The sequence below is a fragment of the Lampetra planeri genome, chromosome 15 (genome assembly GCF_965212315.1).
Source record: "Lampetra planeri chromosome 15, kcLamPlan1.2.h2, whole genome shotgun sequence".
NCBI lineage: Eukaryota > Metazoa > Chordata > Hyperoartia > Petromyzontiformes > Petromyzontidae > Lampetra > Lampetra planeri.
In genome coordinates, this window is record NC_136121.1 from 2,304,334 (window position 1) to 2,322,754 (window position 18,421).

At 50.9% G+C, this 18,421-nt stretch overlaps 1 protein-coding gene across 1 annotated transcript in view; it reads right to left on the minus strand.

The window, feature by feature from the left end:
- Positions 1 to 18,421, minus strand: part of GLRB (glycine receptor beta) — a 197,276-nt gene that overhangs the window by 139,324 nt on the left and 39,531 nt on the right. The window contains exon 4 of the mRNA XM_078600829.1: positions 2,778 to 2,845. Coding sequence (XP_078456955.1) covers positions 2,778 to 2,845 — 68 coding nt within the window. The remainder of the gene's footprint in view (positions 1 to 2,777; positions 2,846 to 18,421) is intronic.

Below are 18,421 nucleotides of genomic sequence, written 5' to 3' on the forward strand. Positions count from 1 at the left end.
TGCCGGCAACGCATGACCCAACACCGTACCCTCCTGGATTACCTTTGTGTCTGACCCAGCATGAAGAACCTGAATAAAAGGTTCCTGGTCGTCGGACACCAACGTCTGAGCTACACTTCCGTACCCCGTAGCACCCAAATCGAGCGCTTCCTCAAGTGTAGGGGAACAACCACCTGCACCGTAGCATTGGCCGCATACAACCGGGTATGCGGTTGTATGTAAAAATGCCACACGATGTCCAGATGGGAATTCCAAACAGCCGCGGTCAATGCAGATTTCCAATTGCATCCTACCAAGGAAATCGGTTCTAAGTAAACATGGAACAGTCAGGGACGTGGAGACAAGAATGTGTCCCGACAAGCTCAGCGATGCACACCTCAGCCGTTATCCGACCGACAATACCCAATGAGCCGCCATCAGCGGCGACACACGGTGCATCGATAGGGTCTAGAATCCGACACTTAGGGGGCAAAATGTTGAAAATCAGCTCCGAAATTATATATTCCGATGCACCTGTGTCGATTAGCATCCTTAGTTTAACACCCACGGTAGATGAACCCGCAGTAGCAGCCCCCACTCGATGGGTCAGCTCCGACCACTGATCCGGTCAGAGCTAACGCACCTCTTGATCAGGCGTAGGACTTCCCTGGACCGACGCGTGATCGGGCCGCGAACAAACATGCCTAGATGGGTGAGGTAAGGCCAGGGGTCGAGTGTGGAGTGCGTCACAACTTGGTGTAGAGAAGCGTAGGATGGTGGTGATGCCAGAAGGCGCCGTCGTAGGACGCGGCAGCCCGATGCCACGTGGCCTGGCAGTCCGCACTGGTAACAGGTAACACGGCCGCCTCTGGAACGAGACGACGACCTTGGCCGCCGCCTCTCATTCGCCTGTCGCGCGCAACCATCACCCCAGTCACCACCACCCCGAGTCGACGCGCAAGCCGCAAGGGGCTCCGCTTCATCCGATGACCCTGGCTCCGAGTGGGACACGGCACAAGTCAATCAGCACCCTGTCCCAATAGAGAAGTTGCTGGACTCGGACGCACTTGGCGACTTTGTGGCGCGCGTCAGCCGGAGGCTCGTAAATGGACGCCAACTGGTCAAAGGCTTGTGAGGGTGGATCTCTCCGGTGGTGAGATGGTGAGAAACGCCGCAAGGGTGTCGTCCTCAAGGGTGGCAGGTAGCGCCCGCAGCGCCTCCATCTCCGACCAGCCCACCAAGCCTGTGTTCGTGAGGAATTGTCGCTTGAAGGCCACCCAGTCGCCACTGGTAGCCATAAAATTTTCAACAAAGGGAGGCCGACGTTGGAGAGCCGGAACGTCCCTCGGCGCCGATGGTGCATCTTCAATTTTGGCGGGCTGTGCGCATTGCGCCAGTGATAAAATGGCAGCCGAATGCGCAGGCTGCACCACCGAGTTTCCCGCCCAACATGAAATGGCGGCGGAGTCGCCATCCACGAGCGGCCTCGCCGCACCCTCCTTCGCCGGCGAGACCGCGAGGCTAAACTCCACGACAAGTGAAGTCGCTGCATGGAGGAGCTCCGCGAGGCAATCGTGCGCCTCCCCGAGGGTCGCTACCGCCAACAGCGAAGCATCGAGTGCCTGGATTGCGCCCTGCTCTGCTTGCAGAATCTCCCCCGCATCCACAAGAGCTGTAGGCTGCACGAGGTCCTTGTCCTCATCATCCAACGCCCAGGTACTCGGTCTGCGACACGTAGACATAGTCTACAACTAGCTGAATAACTAGCGTGTTGGCCACTTCCGACACCAGTTGTAGTGGGTCCAGCTGAGTCGCAGACGTTGTTCCTTTTAGAGGCAACACATTTATTTGTAACACATAACACAAAGGGGTAACTGCCCCTTTACTGGATACAGCCTAGGGTGGTGACCACCCAGCTAGCTACACTATACAGAGAAGTTACAGCTACGGAGGGTCAGACCCTCTCACTCAGGTCTATGATCATGTGGTTGCGTCATAGGACGTAGAGCTTCCAGCTTGAGACGTAGAGCTTCCAGCTTGTAGAATGCAGCAACCCCGCTCCCTCTCAGGGACCCGTCTTATATCCCCCCATAGGGTCGGGGCCGCTCCGCCCTTGGCCCCGCCCCTTTCTAGAGCCTTACAACTCCCTCTCGATCCCTCTCGAGAGCTCTCCCCGGACACGTGATCACCCCCTAGTCCCCCCACCTGGGGGCCTCTCTGTGGACACTCCAGATCACGTGTCTGCGGGGTCAACCAGAGTGCCATGGCCCGGGGCAACCCTGTCCCTGGGCTGACACTCTCTCACTCTCCCCTGTGGAGACCCGCACCACATGCTATGCGTGGTGCTTGCATTATACCAGCGCACACCAAGCCCCGCTAGGGCTGGTACTACACCCGCCCACGGGGTGTATGCGGTGACAGTGCATCGCTTTCCGTGGCCCTCTCAGGCCGGCACCACACAGTGACATCTCCGATGACATCTCCGATGTCACTGTATGGTGCCGATGTCACTACACAGGCATTATCACATTTGAACACCATGCCCCAGGATTAACTCACAATTGTTAAATATAACGCGACAATTAATAAGACATCAGGGGAACGTATGCGACAAAGCTGATCATTACGAACACACTTGTAAAATATTAGCACCCTTACGGAAGTCGTAATTCATAAAACAATGGCAGACATTTTGAACATATATGTGATGAGTGTTGTTAGCGTGCATGTCCAAATGTTAACCATAATGCACAATCAAGTGGATTCGAATTCAAATTGAAATGAAGTGAGAAACTCACCATTGTGGTTTCCTGGATGGACCCGAAGCTGTTAATGAAAATGTTCACTCGAACGTCCACAGGTGGACCTTGAAGATAAGGCACGGAAAAGCAAATCAAAATTGCATACCATAACTCGGAATCCTAAGCAATCAGAAACAGTGAATGAGCGGTGGTTAACCAAAATACATCATAGCTGACGGGAGAGCACTAGTGCATCGACTTCAAATTCCTGAACGTTAGGAAATTTGAGACATTCAAATTCAAACGGTGCCGGTCGTAATTCAAGCGCGTAATTCGAAAACTCACCACATTCATAATGACATATTTTAGGCTCTCTGGAGCTCCGTTTAGTTGATGCCCTTCTGCGAAATATGGTGCGAGCAAGCAATTGCAGGGCTTCGCCTTTATCTTTTTTCAATGTATTGGGATGGCCATTGCCTATAGCCGCGATCATTGAAATATGATCAATTAAATGAGCTCGCTCATTATCACTAAACTCACGATATCCTTGCACCTGCCAGAGGCTCTACATTGCACCACCATGTAACAACAACATAAAACTCTGTCCATTCTTGAATCAAATGAGACCCCAAGTCGTGATAATTCATCAAATCACAAGAGGGGGAAATTGTTATGAACCACATGATGACAATTAGCATGTCTATCTGGGTGTTAATTTCAATGTTTGTGTATATCACCAACTAAAATGGTCATATGTTAAAAAAAACGTCGTCGCATTATGTAAGAAGCTGCCTGATATTAGAATCATAAATCAATTTCCAATCGTGGCATGCAGTTAAATATTACACATAAATGTGTCGGGAAAATTTGTCAATAACGCTGCAGTATATTTAAAGACTACAATGTCTGTCGGGCATGACATTAGCTTTATCCAACCAACATGCAAGCAACGTTTCATTTATGACAGCAAGAGAGTGCCAGTGGCACTCAGCTTTTTAGAAGGCTCAGATGGAGTATTTTGTGTGTGGTACTGTTGTTGTCCTTCTTGTGTTTTATGTTACAGTGTTTTTCGTGTCACTTTGCCCACATTTAGAATCAACGCATTTAGAGCAGTTGGCTGCTTATAAATGACCATGTGAGAAGCAATTTCGTTGAGCAATCATTTGTGCCCAGGTCGCTTCTGAAAAAAAGAGCTGTATCGCTCAGTCGGCCTTGCCCAGTAAAATAAAATAAAAAAATATCTCAACCGATTCCCCACATGCAAGTTGACATGGGCATAATCTCATTGAGACACTCAGATACCTACATAGTTCAATTAGTTTAACCAATTAGTCAGTAATTAATCAATTGAGAAAAAAATCAGCATCACATGATTACGCTTTTAGTATTAATAGTGTGGACATGACATAATGGAAGTGATGCCACTGCCAGTGAATTCATGTAAAACTTCTGTTGCAACATACGGAGCCAACTGTGCTAATCGGAGTTGCGGGGGGGGGACTGAGTGGTAGATATTACGTGGTGGTGTTCTGGCAGGATGTGTACTAAGGGTTTTTTTTGGAGCTCGATGCACACTGTAATTTGGAGGACCACGCAGGGGGAAATTCGAGGAGGAGTTCAGAGACCGCCCGTGTGGGACAATTGCACCTTCACGCGTGTGCAACTATTACGCTGCCTTACTGCTGGGCCCCCATTGCATTCATCTTGCATGGCACCTGCATACTGCCCTAAACTACTTGCGTGACCTTCTGAATAGAGGCAACTAGAACCGTGGTGTCACTGTGGATGTCAGTGTAGATAAATAATTAAAGAATATTCACAGGAGATTCCTTTTATCTTGCAATGTTGTGATCATATTTCAACAACACTTTGGATGATCCCATTTTTTCAAATCGATCTGAAAATACGAATTCACTGGAAGTGACATGAATACCATTATGTCATGTCCACACTCTTCCTACTAAAAGCGTCATCACATGATGCGTATTTTTGTTAATTTATTAATTACTGATTAATTGATTAAACTAGTTGAACTATGGAGGTATCTGAGTCTTAAGCAGATCATGCCCATGCCAGGTAATACCACAACAACTCTAATGTGGGGAACCGGTTGAGGTATTTTCATTTTATTTTACCTGGTAAGGCCCACTGAGATATACAACTCTTTTTAAGAAGCGAACTGGCTACAAATGATAGCTCATATTACGTCGAAATGTATAGCAGCCAAATACTCTAAAACCATGTTTCTAAATGTGGAGGTAAACTCGGAGGAACCAAAGAAAAGTCCACGTGATCCTGGAGAGAACATGCAAACTCCAAATATATGGCAGGCGTTAGGGTCGAGATCGAACACACGACCTCTTGTATACCATGCAAGGTAGTTACCATCTCGCCACCATGACGCCCCAGGTTAAACCACGTTGCCAGGCGGGTAATGTTTGCAGGCTCAGTCTGGTCACCGATTAATTGCTAAAAAGATCTTACAATTATGGTTTTATAATGTATTCATCACACTATATGTTATGTTTACCACACTTCACCACACGGTTTGGTGAAGAGGGGCGTGTCTGAAAATCTACTCAGCTTCCCAGACTATAACTTTGGGCTTCTGATAATGCATTCTGTGTACCTTGCCAAAGAAATGTGGAATTTCCACCACTCAGTCATGCACGTGCAAGCAGAGAGAGACTAATATTGTTTTCAATCTACACTAATTAGCTGGATACTCACGCACAGACAGTGGTACTTAGATTGAAGTCTGTGCCACTACTCTGGGGCAAACCCCACGATGAATGTAATGCTATAGTGTCCTTCGTGAGTACTGAGTCAGCTCCAAAAAGTCCGGCTGTTTGGTGAAGTAGGCTTTTGGCCAGACTTACAAGGGTGCCTGCGGAATAGGTTGACAGGCCCAATCTGGGCAGACAAAAGCAGAGGGCAATCCTGGCATGCCAACTAATCCCTCAGTGCTGTGTGGGATATTTATAGATGGTAAAGTTGAAGAATCACTTAGTTTCTCATCTGTCACTTTGTCGGAATGTGCAATCTCTTTTTTCGTTGCTGTTTGGCTGTCATGGTGTGGTAGGTGAAACCATTGCCTCTTTTACTACAGTGGGTGGTATCTAATCGAGATACACCATAAACCAGGGTTTATAATGGCTCCGTAGCACTTGATTCCACTGCGCATTTACCTGACATGACCATACCTGTCAAAGGAAATGAATGTTTTTTTTCTCTCTCTCACAGTGCTTTAGCATCTATATCATTGTTTGAAAAAGTGCAATGCAACGGCAGGAAATGTTAGTGTGTCCCCACACTAAATTGGGCAATGTGGTTCTCTATTAGTGGCGCTGAAATTGGGTGGAAATCCTGCCTTCCTGTGGCAGAGATTAGTATGTGTACAGCAGAGCCGCCGCTCATTTTCCGACTGGTAAAGGTGCAGCTATGACATCTTCTGCTGCTGAAAGGGGCCTCCATTGGACGCAGGGTATTTTGTCGACTCTAATATGCTGATGATGCATCTTGGAATAGGTGGGAGTACCCCCATTTTTTCCCACCGCATACGCGACCTGCTGATTAACGTATTGCAGGCGTAGCCATTTAAACTGCTGAGTGGACAAGAAGCTCGGGGAGGGGTGAGTTAAGAAACTTACTCATTGTTTCAAATCCTTCTTAATGAGTTCGGACATCGGACCTCTGGATTATGAATCCATTGTGCTTACCCTACACTGCAGCAGCATTCCTGCGAGAAGCATACTCTGCCACAATGTAGGAGTAACACCCATATGCCCCTTGAAATGTTTTCAATGGACCATAGGTTGGGTGTTCATATATATGTAGTGGTGGTATTGACGTGCGCCGACTGTGACAGTGATGGATCACGGGGCGGCGCGGGGTGCGGGGTTGGGCACGCGTTGTGGGCGTGGTGTGGACGCGCGCGCCGGGAGTGACAGATGACGGGGCGGCGCGGCGTGAGTGGTGAGGCACGATGAGATGTGGGAAAAGAGGATCGTAGCCAGCGCCCGGCGATTGGTCGAATAAGTGGGTGCTCGCAGCGACGTCCGCAGGTGGGGTATAAAGGGGGACGCGCGAGAGCACTCGGGGAGAGTTACCCAGTTGAAGACCCGAAGACGGAGCTGAAGACTTAGTCACCGAGTAGCTAAGTGGATGTTGGTCATCCGAGTAGCTCAGTGGCGTTAGTCGCCGAGTAGCTAAGTGGATGTTGGTCATCCGAGTAGCTCAGTGGCGTTAGTCGCCGAGTAGCTAAGTGGATGTTGGTCATCCGAGTAGCTCAGTGGCGTTAGTCGCCGAGTAGCTAAGTGGATGTTGGTCATCCGAGTAGCTCAGTGGGCGTTAGTCGCCAAGTAGCTAAGTGGGTGGTTGTCACCCGAGTACTAAGTGGATGTTGGTCATCCGAGTAGCCCAGTGGCGTTAGTCGCCGAGTAGCTAAGTGGATGTTGGTCATCCGAGTAGCTCAGTGGGCGTTAGTCGCCAAGTAGCTAAGTGGGTGTTTGTCACCCGAGTACTAAGTGGATGTGGGTCATCCGAGTAGCTCAGTGGGCGTTAGTCGCCAAGCAGCTAAGTGGGTGTTTGTCACCCGAGATATAAAGTAGGTGTTAGTCACCTGTAACCAAGTTTGATAAAATAAAGAGTGTGTTACCCGTGAAGTCGTCTCCCGCCGAGTTACTACATTACAACTGGCGTCAGAAGTAAACCTGTCTTCAAGGAGTATGGACACAAGGAAGACTACCCGTACCCACGAGCGAGGTCGGGATGACGACGGCGTACCGGGGACACCGACCTCGGGAGTAGAGGACGAGGAGTTGCCGCCGATGCAGCACTTCGCGGTGATGGCCGACGCTCCGCTTGCCTCCGACACCAGCCTCCAGGACGCGCACTCCCGGTTGGCGGAGTTGCTACTCGCCGCCGCCGCTGTCTTGGCCGACATCTCCGTTCCGGCGAGCGGAAAAACGGCTGCGGGGGTCGTGGAGGAAGCGACGTTGGAGGATTCCCGCCAAAAGGCGCTTCGCGCCAAAAGTCTGGAAGTTGCCGCCGTTTTTGGGGGGCCGCCACCGATTGGCGGGAAAGACGGACGCCACGTGGCCGGACACCTCCGCGCAGCGCAGCCCACGTCATCAGCGCGCGCCGGAGCCCTCCATTTTGCGCCTGACAACCGAGCCGACATTTTACACAACTCCAGCGGAGCGCGGGAAAATCTCTCCGACGTCGACGACGATCGGGTCCTCCAGCAAAGATTGCCCGCGCTGTCGGCGTTCAAGGCGGATGGGGGCGACTGGGGAGCCTTCCAACGAAGGTTCCTCGCTCATCAGGAGATGTCGGGGTGGTCCGACACCACTGCCCTGCGTGCGTTGCCAGCGATGCTTGACGACGACGCGCTTGCAGCCTTCACATCTGCTGCAAGGTCGTCCCGCTCTACGCTCCAGGCCGCACTACACCTGATGGCGAAGGTGTTCGGGCCGCCCTCCACGTGTCGCCACCAGTTCTACGATCGGCGGAAGGTAGCTGGGGAAACGACGCTGGCCTACCGCACGGCACTACTCGCCTTGGCGGACGCAGCTTTTCCCCGCATGGATAAGGAGGGGAAGGACGCCATGGTGACGGAGCAGCTGCTGGTGTTGGCCCACGAGTTGGGGGTCCCCATCAACGTGGCAGACGAGATGGAGATCTGCTCCCTGGCGATCGCCACGAGCATTCACGCGTACGAGGTCCTCAAACGCAAGCCGGGGGTCGTCTGCAAATGGCCGGGGAACGCGGCACTGGCTGCCACGATCGCCGAACCTCAGCCAGCTGCGGTGCAGGAGCAGGCCTTCGCTGCATCGCGTCCGGGGGAGTGGAGAACGGGAGGTCGTTCGCCCACACGTTCGCCCCGCAAGCTGGAGCAACCGAAACCTACGACGTCCGTCGTCTGCTACAACTGCGGCCTTCGGGGTCACGTCGCAGCCGGGTGCCGGGCCCCGCGTCAGCGCGCCGCAGGACCACGTCGGGACGACGACCAGGGCCACAAGTCATCCCAACAAAACCCGGCAAGTCGCGGCACCTCACACGTTCGGTCCACAAACACGGCACATTCGGGTCGCCGCTTCGCGGTGGGGGGTTCGCGGCTGGGTGCCGGGGGTTCAATTCGGCGAGGGGGGTCCGTACGCGGCCCGCAAGCAGTCGAGTGGTCCGAATTGGCCCACAGGATCGTGGCTGCGTCAGCCGGGTCGTCCGTGGTAACGGGGTTCATTGACGGGGTTGAGGTCCGGGTGCTTGTTGACACGGGTGCGTCGGCCACCATCATCTCGGACCTTATTTATAACATTCTTCCCGTCCAAAGTAGACCCCTTCTGCCAGTAGACGTGCCATTTTATGCGGCGAATGGGGGATCCCTGGGGATCATCGGCCAGATTCGGGCGACTATTTGCATTGGTGACATTAAATTAGCGGGCCCTATTTTTGTATCATCATCGCTGGCCGTTCCCTGTTTGCTAGGTACGGACTTTTTGTCCAAAATGCCCATCAAAATTCTCATAGATCAGGCCTGCATTGAGCTTCCGTCAGGTCGGCGGCTTGCGTTCTTGACGAGCCCTACCAAAATACGCACGGTTTGTGCGACGGTGCAGGCGCTGGCAACTCAGACTGTAAGGGTGCCCCCGGGATCGAAAATGTTGGTACCCCGTCGGTTGAGGAAGCCACTCGAGGTGGGCGCGGTGGCACAGGGGGGGCCGTTGGGGCCGTCTAACAGGGCCAGAAGGGGCCTCGACTTAGCGGTTGCTCAAACCATGGTGAGAGGGGACAGTGAGCCGTTCGTAAGGGTCCTGAATACGGGGTCGCGGCCGGCCGAAATTGCGCAGGGAACGGTGCTGGCTCATGCCGCGCCGCTACCCGTTGAGGAACGGCTCGTGTCTCAAGCGGATTTCACTGTCGAGTCGCATCCTCCAAGTGATGAGGGGACAGAGTGGTTGGACTCGTTGTGTGCCGGTTCTGCTAACTTGTCCAAAGTGCAATTGGGAGTCGACGCTCCCACGGGGAGGGATTCGCTGTTGTCATTGCCCCTCATTGAGTGGGGCCGTCTCCAAATGTCCGACAGCTCCCTACTTACGCTACGTCGAAAAGTTGGCGCTCCCGAGGTAGGGGATGCGCGGGTCGGTTCCTGGGTGTGCAGACAGGGCCTTTTGATGAAGTGGGACAACATGTCCCGGGGTCACGTGCTCGTTGTGCCTGTTGCTATGCGGGGTAAGGTCGTTCGGGCAGCTCATGAACGGCTCATGCATCTGGGTTTTCAAAAAACGCTCGCCCTAATCCAGCGAGACTATTATTGGCCGGGGATGGGTAACGACGTGGCGAACATTCTTAAGGGATGCGTAGGGTGCGCCGAAAGAAAACCGCCACCATTGGCAGCTAATCCACCGCTGAAATCCATTCAAGTTTCGCGCACAAACGAATTGGTTGCGTTGGACATCTTGGGGCCCTTTCCTGCTACACCGAGGGGAAATAGGTTCCTGCTGGTTGGCGTAGAATACTTCACCCGATGGCCCATGGCATGGCCACTCGCCAACCAGTCGGCTGCAGCGGTGGCGGACGCCTTCGTCCAGGGTTATGTTTTGGACAAGGGCGCCCCCGAACGCTTGCTGACGGATCAAGGAAATAATTTTTCGAGCAGTTTGTTGCGCGAGGTGTGCGACCTGTTGGGTACAATGGAAGTGCGTACTTCCCCCTACCACCCGCAGACTGACGGGATGGTTGAGCGTCTGAACAGGACGATTACGTCTATGTTGTGCCAACAGGTCTGCGACGATCAGGTTGATTGGGACTTACAGGTGCCGGGGGTACTCGCGGCCTATCGAATGGCCCCTCATGCGGCGACGGGGTTTTCCCCATTTTTTCTTATGTATGGGCGGGAGGCCGATCCGGCCATGGACGTCCAACTGGGGATTTCCCAGCCACGTGCAAAATGTAAATTGGCAGACCACATCAAATTTAATATCGCAAAATTGACTGAAGCACGGGAGGCGGCGAGGTTGAATTCGCGGTCGCGGCAAATTGCGAACGAGAGATTGCATGAGCGGAGGGTGCATACGCATGATTGGAAACCAGGCGATAAGGCCTGGCTGCATTGTCCACATGCACCGTTGGCTACGTCCCCCAAGTTGTTGAGACCTTGGAGGGGACCGGTGGAAATTGTGCGGGTTGCACGACCCCAGAGTATACAGATAAAATGGGGGAAACGCCGTTGGTATGTGCACCCCTCCCGACTGAAGCCCTATGCGGCACCGTGTGACCCCGTTCTGTGCCGTAACGACCGGGCGTGTGATGTGACCGTCGACTCGGGGAGGGAGGTGTCGCAGGCTGCTCCTCACGTGTTTCCACCTGACCCACCCCCAGGTGCCTCGGGCTTGACGGCTGCTGACCGTCGGGAGCCTGAACCCCGCGGCACGCACGGGTCCTCGGTGCCTGGCCGATGTCTTTCTGAACCGCCGGCACCACCGGACGTTCAACCGCGTCTGGTGCCGTACGACGGACCGGCAAGGCGGACTCGGGCTAGGGCTCGACAATTTTCATGAAGACGTTTTTTCTCTACACCGAGCTCGCCCGGTGTTCCTCTCTGCCGGGGTATTGTCCCGTTGTAGGGACGCTCGGAAAGAAGGGGACACCGCACGAGTCGAAAGAAAAAAAAAAATTTTTGTCTATTTATTTTCCTTTCTGCATACACATTGCTATTGTCACTCGCCGGTTTGTATATATTGTTCTATTGTCGCGGTGGCATTGGTTGATGGTTGCTGATGGTAGTGTTCGCGTCGTGTTGTGTTGTTACGTTAGTTGTTGTTCTTGTTGTTGTGTTGTGTTACGGGGCACACAGGGCGGTTTGTATATTTTTATAGCAGCCGGGTCGGCTGCGAGCTATGTGGTAGGGGGTGATGTAGTGGTGGTATTGACGTGCGCCGACTGTGACAGTGATGGATCACGGGGCGGCGCGGGGTGCGGGGTTGGGCACGCGTTGTGGGCGTGGTGTGGACGCGCGCGCCGGGAGTGACAGATGACGGGGCGGCGCGGCGTGAGTGGTGAGGCACGATGAGATGTGGGAAAAGAGGATCGTAGCCAGCGCCCGGCGATTGGTCGAATAAGTGGGTGCTCGCAGCGACGTCCGCAGGTGGGGTATAAAGGGGGACGCGCGAGAGCACTCGGGGAGAGTTACCCAGTTGAAGACCCGAAGACGGAGCTGAAGACTTAGTCACCGAGTAGCTAAGTGGATGTTGGTCATCCGAGTAGCTCAGTGGCGTTAGTCGCCGAGTAGCTAAGTGGATGTTGGTCATCCGAGTAGCTCAGTGGCGTTAGTCGCCGAGTAGCTAAGTGGATGTTGGTCATCCGAGTAGCTCAGTGGCGTTAGTCGCCGAGTAGCTAAGTGGATGTTGGTCATCCGAGTAGCTCAGTGGGCGTTAGTCGCCAAGTAGCTAAGTGGGTGGTTGTCACCCGAGTACTAAGTGGATGTTGGTCATCCGAGTAGCCCAGTGGCGTTAGTCGCCGAGTAGCTAAGTGGATGTTGGTCATCCGAGTAGCTCAGTGGGCGTTAGTCGCCAAGTAGCTAAGTGGGTGTTTGTCACCCGAGTACTAAGTGGATGTGGGTCATCCGAGTAGCTCAGTGGGCGTTAGTCGCCAAGCAGCTAAGTGGGTGTTTGTCACCCGAGATATAAAGTAGGTGTTAGTCACCTGTAACCAAGTTTGATAAAATAAAGAGTGTGTTACCCGTGAAGTCGTCTCCCGCCGAGTTACTACATTACATATATAACATTAAATGCTGAATTAGTTGTGTGTATATATTTATTTTGTTGAACTACACAAAGAAATACAAAGTTAGCATATTGCACACAATTTAAGTGGCACTGTAGCTACAAGTTTTTGGAGAAAAATACCATTTTGTATGGATTTCCTGCACAGCAAATCAAGTGTAGTAATTATTCTGCCCTATCCGAATGAATATCTCCGAGGTGGAGAAACTTTCAGAAACCCTCCCTAAAGGGTTGACTATGGCAGTGCTGCAAACGTAACGACACCACTGTTTAAGCACCGTGCATTGCTTATTCTCGGTTTCGAGATAATGCATCAGATGGATGTGTGCAGGCTGTCTGGGATAGGTTCCTCATTTACTGCAGTATTCAAAAACCACAGCGCATGTGCCATTCCACAATTCACTTTTCCGTGCCTTCTATAGTTCGAAAATCAAATGTGAATTGCATAAGTATTAATGGCTATAATAAATATGAAAAAATATGCCAAAGTGTACCCTGGCAAGGTCTCAAATTGTAATTATTACGTCAAAATCGAATTTACGGATAAGTTTAGTGCAATTTCAAAACAATGTGCCATATCAATATAAATACTCCTGAATGGCAAGTCATAATTTAGTGGCTAAGGGACATAACACGTGGGTGTCAGATGTAGATGTGAGAACCTGTTCGTAGTTTCTGACTAAGCAGCACTCAACCCAATATCTCAACTCGGTTGATTACCATTCTGAACCTGGCACTGGTGCCCTGAGCCCTGCATAGACACACACAGCATCCTAAACACACTACAGGGCGTGTGGTTAGCTATCGTGGAAGTCTACTGCATTGTATTTATTTGTGGTCTTAATGCGCTTAGCTTGTGCCTGTGGTTGTCCACCTCAGAGTAACACCAGTGATATTCTTGGGCTATTTATGATGATGTCTTAATGGAACCATATCACAAAAATGAACCTCCAGGGGGCTTGTTAGATGTGCAGCTTTGTCTGCAACCATTGTATTGGGTCTTCTCTGCAGTCCATTGACCACACTGCATGAATGTTTAATTTGTTAATGTGTTTTTCATCAATGTCTATACATCTCTGGCAGGCTCACTGTGTAAAAGTTTGATGACATGACTGTTGGGTTGCCCTGGAGTGAATTTTATTATATTGATAATTATATTTACGGACCATCATGCTTGGTCACTTTGGAGAGTTACATGAACAGACATTGACTAACTTTACTAAATTTCTATGTAAAATGAAAACAGCAAAGTAAAGATTCAAAAAGCGAAGTATTATTTAGGCACATGAGGTGAAACCACATTTTGTGACCACATTTCTACCCACATTTAATTCAGTGGGCAGTATTTTTTGTTTTACTCCATTGATTTCTTTGCCATTTATAAATGATCAAATGCAGCATTGTGTGATGGAATTTAGTGGAGGTATTTGTGTGTGTGCGCGAGGCTATGTAGTGTTGCGGTTAGCCCACTGCGCTACGAACCCGGTAATCCGAGCTCGATTCCTGCTCACGGCAAACACCAGTAACAATTATTTGAATTGGCCTTCGCTAGGTCGACTAAGCCTCAAATGCGTATTTGGTACGATATGTAAACATCGCCACTGGGGAAACAAAGGCGGCCGGGCATGGAGCTGACCACCCACCCTCTTGTGTGCCGTGCCGACCTTCACAGGTGCTCTCTAACAGCACTTGCCCTAACAGCCTTTTAAGGGTATACGGAGGATCATTGTCTTTGATCTTGTTGAATTGCTTTTGTTTCCTGGCCATGGATTACCACTGTGGAAACTTGATATCCGAACCTACCCCTATGCCTCTCCTAGATCAGCTCAGCCATAAACGAGTATACCGTGAGGTGTGCCAACATTCGGCGCAAGGTGTGCTAGGTGAGGTGCTGCCAACACCTCCATCCACCTCGTGTGCTATGCAAGCCACAAGAGAAGTCCGCTCGTGGCACCATCCTCTAAAGTCCCAGAGGACTAATTGAGAGATCTTTGTCAATAGTCTTTTGTGTTACGAAAGATGTCTGCCTTTGTTATGTGCGAGGCTCATTATTGTGAGCTGGTGTGACTTGACAGAGAGAACTGATCGCATGCAAGCTGTGAGCCTGTGGTTGCCACTTGTGCCTTCAGGCCAGTGTTTTTGTTGTCCATTTGCCGAAGCCCTCCGATAAATTATGCCGATTGGTTTAAATCCGCGGTGTCTGAGCCCAAATTAAATGTCAGGCAGAGTCGTGCACTAAGAGCGGCGCCGGGGCAGTGAGAAGGATGTTTTCATCCAGCTGAATTATTAAACATCCATCAATCTCGATAGCGCATCTGACGAGAATCCCTAAAGCATCCGGAAGGTTTGGAAAAAAATGTTTGAGCTGCATACAATTTTTACGAATAAATTTTGTCATAAAACTCCACTGGAGCATTCTCAAATGCCATACACACGATTGTTGTCTGCAGTTATTTAGCATATTCGGAGTGCACGTGCTGCACGTGCATTGCCTTTGCTGGCTACAATCGCTGGTTGATCCAAATGCAATTGGCACGTGAAAATGAAGGCGTTGTGGGCTCTCCGGACTGGCCTCAATCCATTTGCGATCGGCAGTGGCTCGCAGACTTTGCAAAGGTGACGCTTTGGGTGCAAAATGAATGCACATTCTAAACTTAGCATATAACAGCGCCCCCCTCTCCCCCCATTTGTTATTTAATGGGTAACAACAGCTACCACTGTCTTGTATATCATCATATATCCCTCTCCCGTAAACAGATAATAACCACTGCTATTTACAACACACAACGACACCTGCAACGTGGGCATGTCTGTGCAGTACATTCGATAGCATCTAAGCAATTCCTTTATGCATTATCTCACTCTTCTTTAAAATGGTAACTGTTATATCAGAAAATGAGTGTGTTAGATATGCATGCACATGTTTATACATTCTGAGCTTGAGACGGATTGTTGGTTCATAAGATCGTTGCTTCTATCAGAGTTACTGAGTTAGCAGTACTAAGGTCCTGGGTTTAAGCTGTCTTTCACCTGAGGTGAAAATAACTGTATCATGCGTTTATGGTGTACAGTGAATTTAGTTATTCCAAGTTGTGAAGCTCTCGAAGTTAATTGCAAATATATTGCCGTGGTAATATTAAATCTAACACACTTCCCAACATCAAAAGGCAGCATTTCTCAATGCCCAAACAAGCATTTGAGGGTTCAGAAGTTCCACTGCTGGATTATTTTTTCCGCCGAGGACGACCGCTTGTGTTGCGATCAAAACGTCGTGATATATTATTTTGTTTTATTTTCTACCTACGTGACTTTACCGAAAGAACCAAAGAGTAAGCATTTGAGGAATTGTTCAACAGCAATGGCTGCCCTGAGCTTACGGTGGGAATTTCCACAGTTCCATGTTGGGGCCAGTTTATCTATTGAATGAGCACGAGGTAACTTCCCACAAGGCAATTCTCATTTTATCACCCTGGATGGATTCTGAGTTAAGTTGTCTGCCAACAGTGGCACATGGCCCAATACCACGAGCTCTGCTTAAATACAGCATTCCTGTCCTTCTCTCTCTCTGCCACAGACCTTGACAATTCTTACCTCTGCATTGGTTCCTATTTAGAAAGTAATCTGAATACTAAATTGCTTCTCAATATGGGTTTTGTTAATTGTGTGCACACACAATGTGACAGCTGGAGAAAAAAGGCTGTTGATCCCAAATGTAAACGAGTCCATGATCCAATATCCAAAGTTGAATGTACCAGACCCAATAATTAGCTGCTCTGGCAAGGATGTATGAGCTTATGCTAATGACCTTTTGTATTGTAATTTGAAGATTTACAGCAGATTATAATTAATCAGCAGATGGTCATATATTCCTGAAGCAAAACTTGAAACGTCGCTGCTAAAAGGTATCATATGCCAACAAGTTATAACATACATCGTGCACTTTCCTTATGATTAAATTGACTTCTATTGCACCTGCCCTTAACATCTTGCACAAACCAATTTCCACACAATTTGGCTCCAAGGACAAATCATTGGTAAACGGAACGGTTTCCAATACCGAATAGACCATTGCAGCTTCATTGACTAACTCACTGATGTGGGAAATTAGATGTGTTCATTTCTATTGTTTGTGAACGTTATTTATTTAAGAAGCAAATGTTCTCCCTGGTCATTAGTCATTTTTCATTGGGTGCTGCGAGTCAGAAGTGTAAATTCCACATTTCCGTGGCAGAACCCACATTTGGCATAGAACCGCAGTAAAAAAAAACGAACATTAGCTCCTCAATGCGTTTTTTGTGGTTTAACACCACATGTTGCTCAACATGATGTCTGACATTTCAGGTCATGTGTTGTGAGTTTGTTTTAGAACTTAAAGGCGCTCCATATCTCCTCCTATCACGCTAGGTGAAACTATGGTGCAAGTTTATAAAATCCCCCCCGCCCCCCCCACCTCTGTCCACCCAGCAGTGTAGATGGTTAGACCCATGGGCGGATTTTGCGGGGGGTGGAGGGGCCAATGCCCCCCTCCCAAATTGGGCAACTTTATACATTTGTAGTGACAGAGAAAGGTCACTACTGTGTCGGCCCGTACGAAGGCTGGGGGCCCCAAGGGGGTGCCTGGGGGGTCGCGTGGTGGAGGGATCCGGACCCTCCCAGAGGTGGGGGAAGTGAGGCGTGTCCTGGGAAGGGAGGCGTGGCCTGAAGAGAGCCAGCCACGCCGGGGCGGAGCCAGCCACGCCAAACCAAATATAAGCGTGGTGTGAACGCAGAGCGAGGCTGCTGTTGTACTGTACTCCAAGGTGAAGACATCTTCGGTCGTCAAGTCCCGAGTTGTCGTCCTGGGCCAGGCAGGCCGTTGCCTGCCTGGTCCAGTCTGTGTCGTGTTCCAGAGTGTTAGTGAGTTGAGGAAGGTGGTCACCACCTCATGTAGAGTGTTATATTATTTACCGTTTAATAAATAGTGTTGCCTCCTAGTTGCGTGTGTGTGCACCTAATTTGAACCTACTACATTTGGCGTCAGAAGTTGTGGAAATATAAATATTGCTAGGTGTTATCCTAGGGAAGTAAAATGGGCACACGAAAAACAAAGACAAAACTCATCTGGACGCCTTCGTACGACGGGGATGGTGTGACGACCATCCTTCGGACAGCCCCGGGGATGGCAGCCCCGGTGACAGAGGGAGAGAGATGGCGCTGCACGCGGAGCGGCGGGACTGTCATCGCACCGCTGCTTCGCCGCCATCGGGAACGGAGCGATGGAGCCGCGGGGAGAGGACACCGTCGTCTCTGCGGGGGCTGGCGGGGGGAGGCCCAGCCATGCGGGCCACGCGGTGGGGCCGCCAACTAGGTGGCTGATCGTGGCGCGGTTCCCGCCAAAACGCCGCTCCCGCCAACTCGAGGGCTGGTCGGGGCGCGGTTCCCGCCAAAACGCCGCTCCCGCCAACTCGAGGGCTGGTCGGGGCGCGGTTCCCGCCAACTCGAGGGCTGGTCGGGGCGCGGTTCCCGCCAACTCGAGGGCTGGTCGGGGCGCGGTTCCCGCCAAAACGCCGCTCCTGCTGCCGAAATGCCGCTCCCGCCGACATCAACGCCTGCAGAGGGGGAGTTCCAGCCTTCTGCTCGAGCGCGAGAGGTGGATGGGTTCGCAAGAGCAGGCCGTGTTCACCATGAAAGATTCTTCGGGCCGTTCCAGTGCTCCACCTTGCCGCCCTCCGCTATTCACAGTTTGCCAGGCGAGTCGTGACATGACAAGCACCCGGCCCCAAGAAAAATAATAATAATCTTCACCCATCTTACGTGCGCCGGGTTGCGATCGCGTGTGTTTTTTTTTTAACTCGCTGGTTTGCGGAGCGTGTTCGTCCGGTTGTGTGCGTGATAAAGTGACGCGGCGACCATGCGGGTTTCTGCTTGTAACAAGTG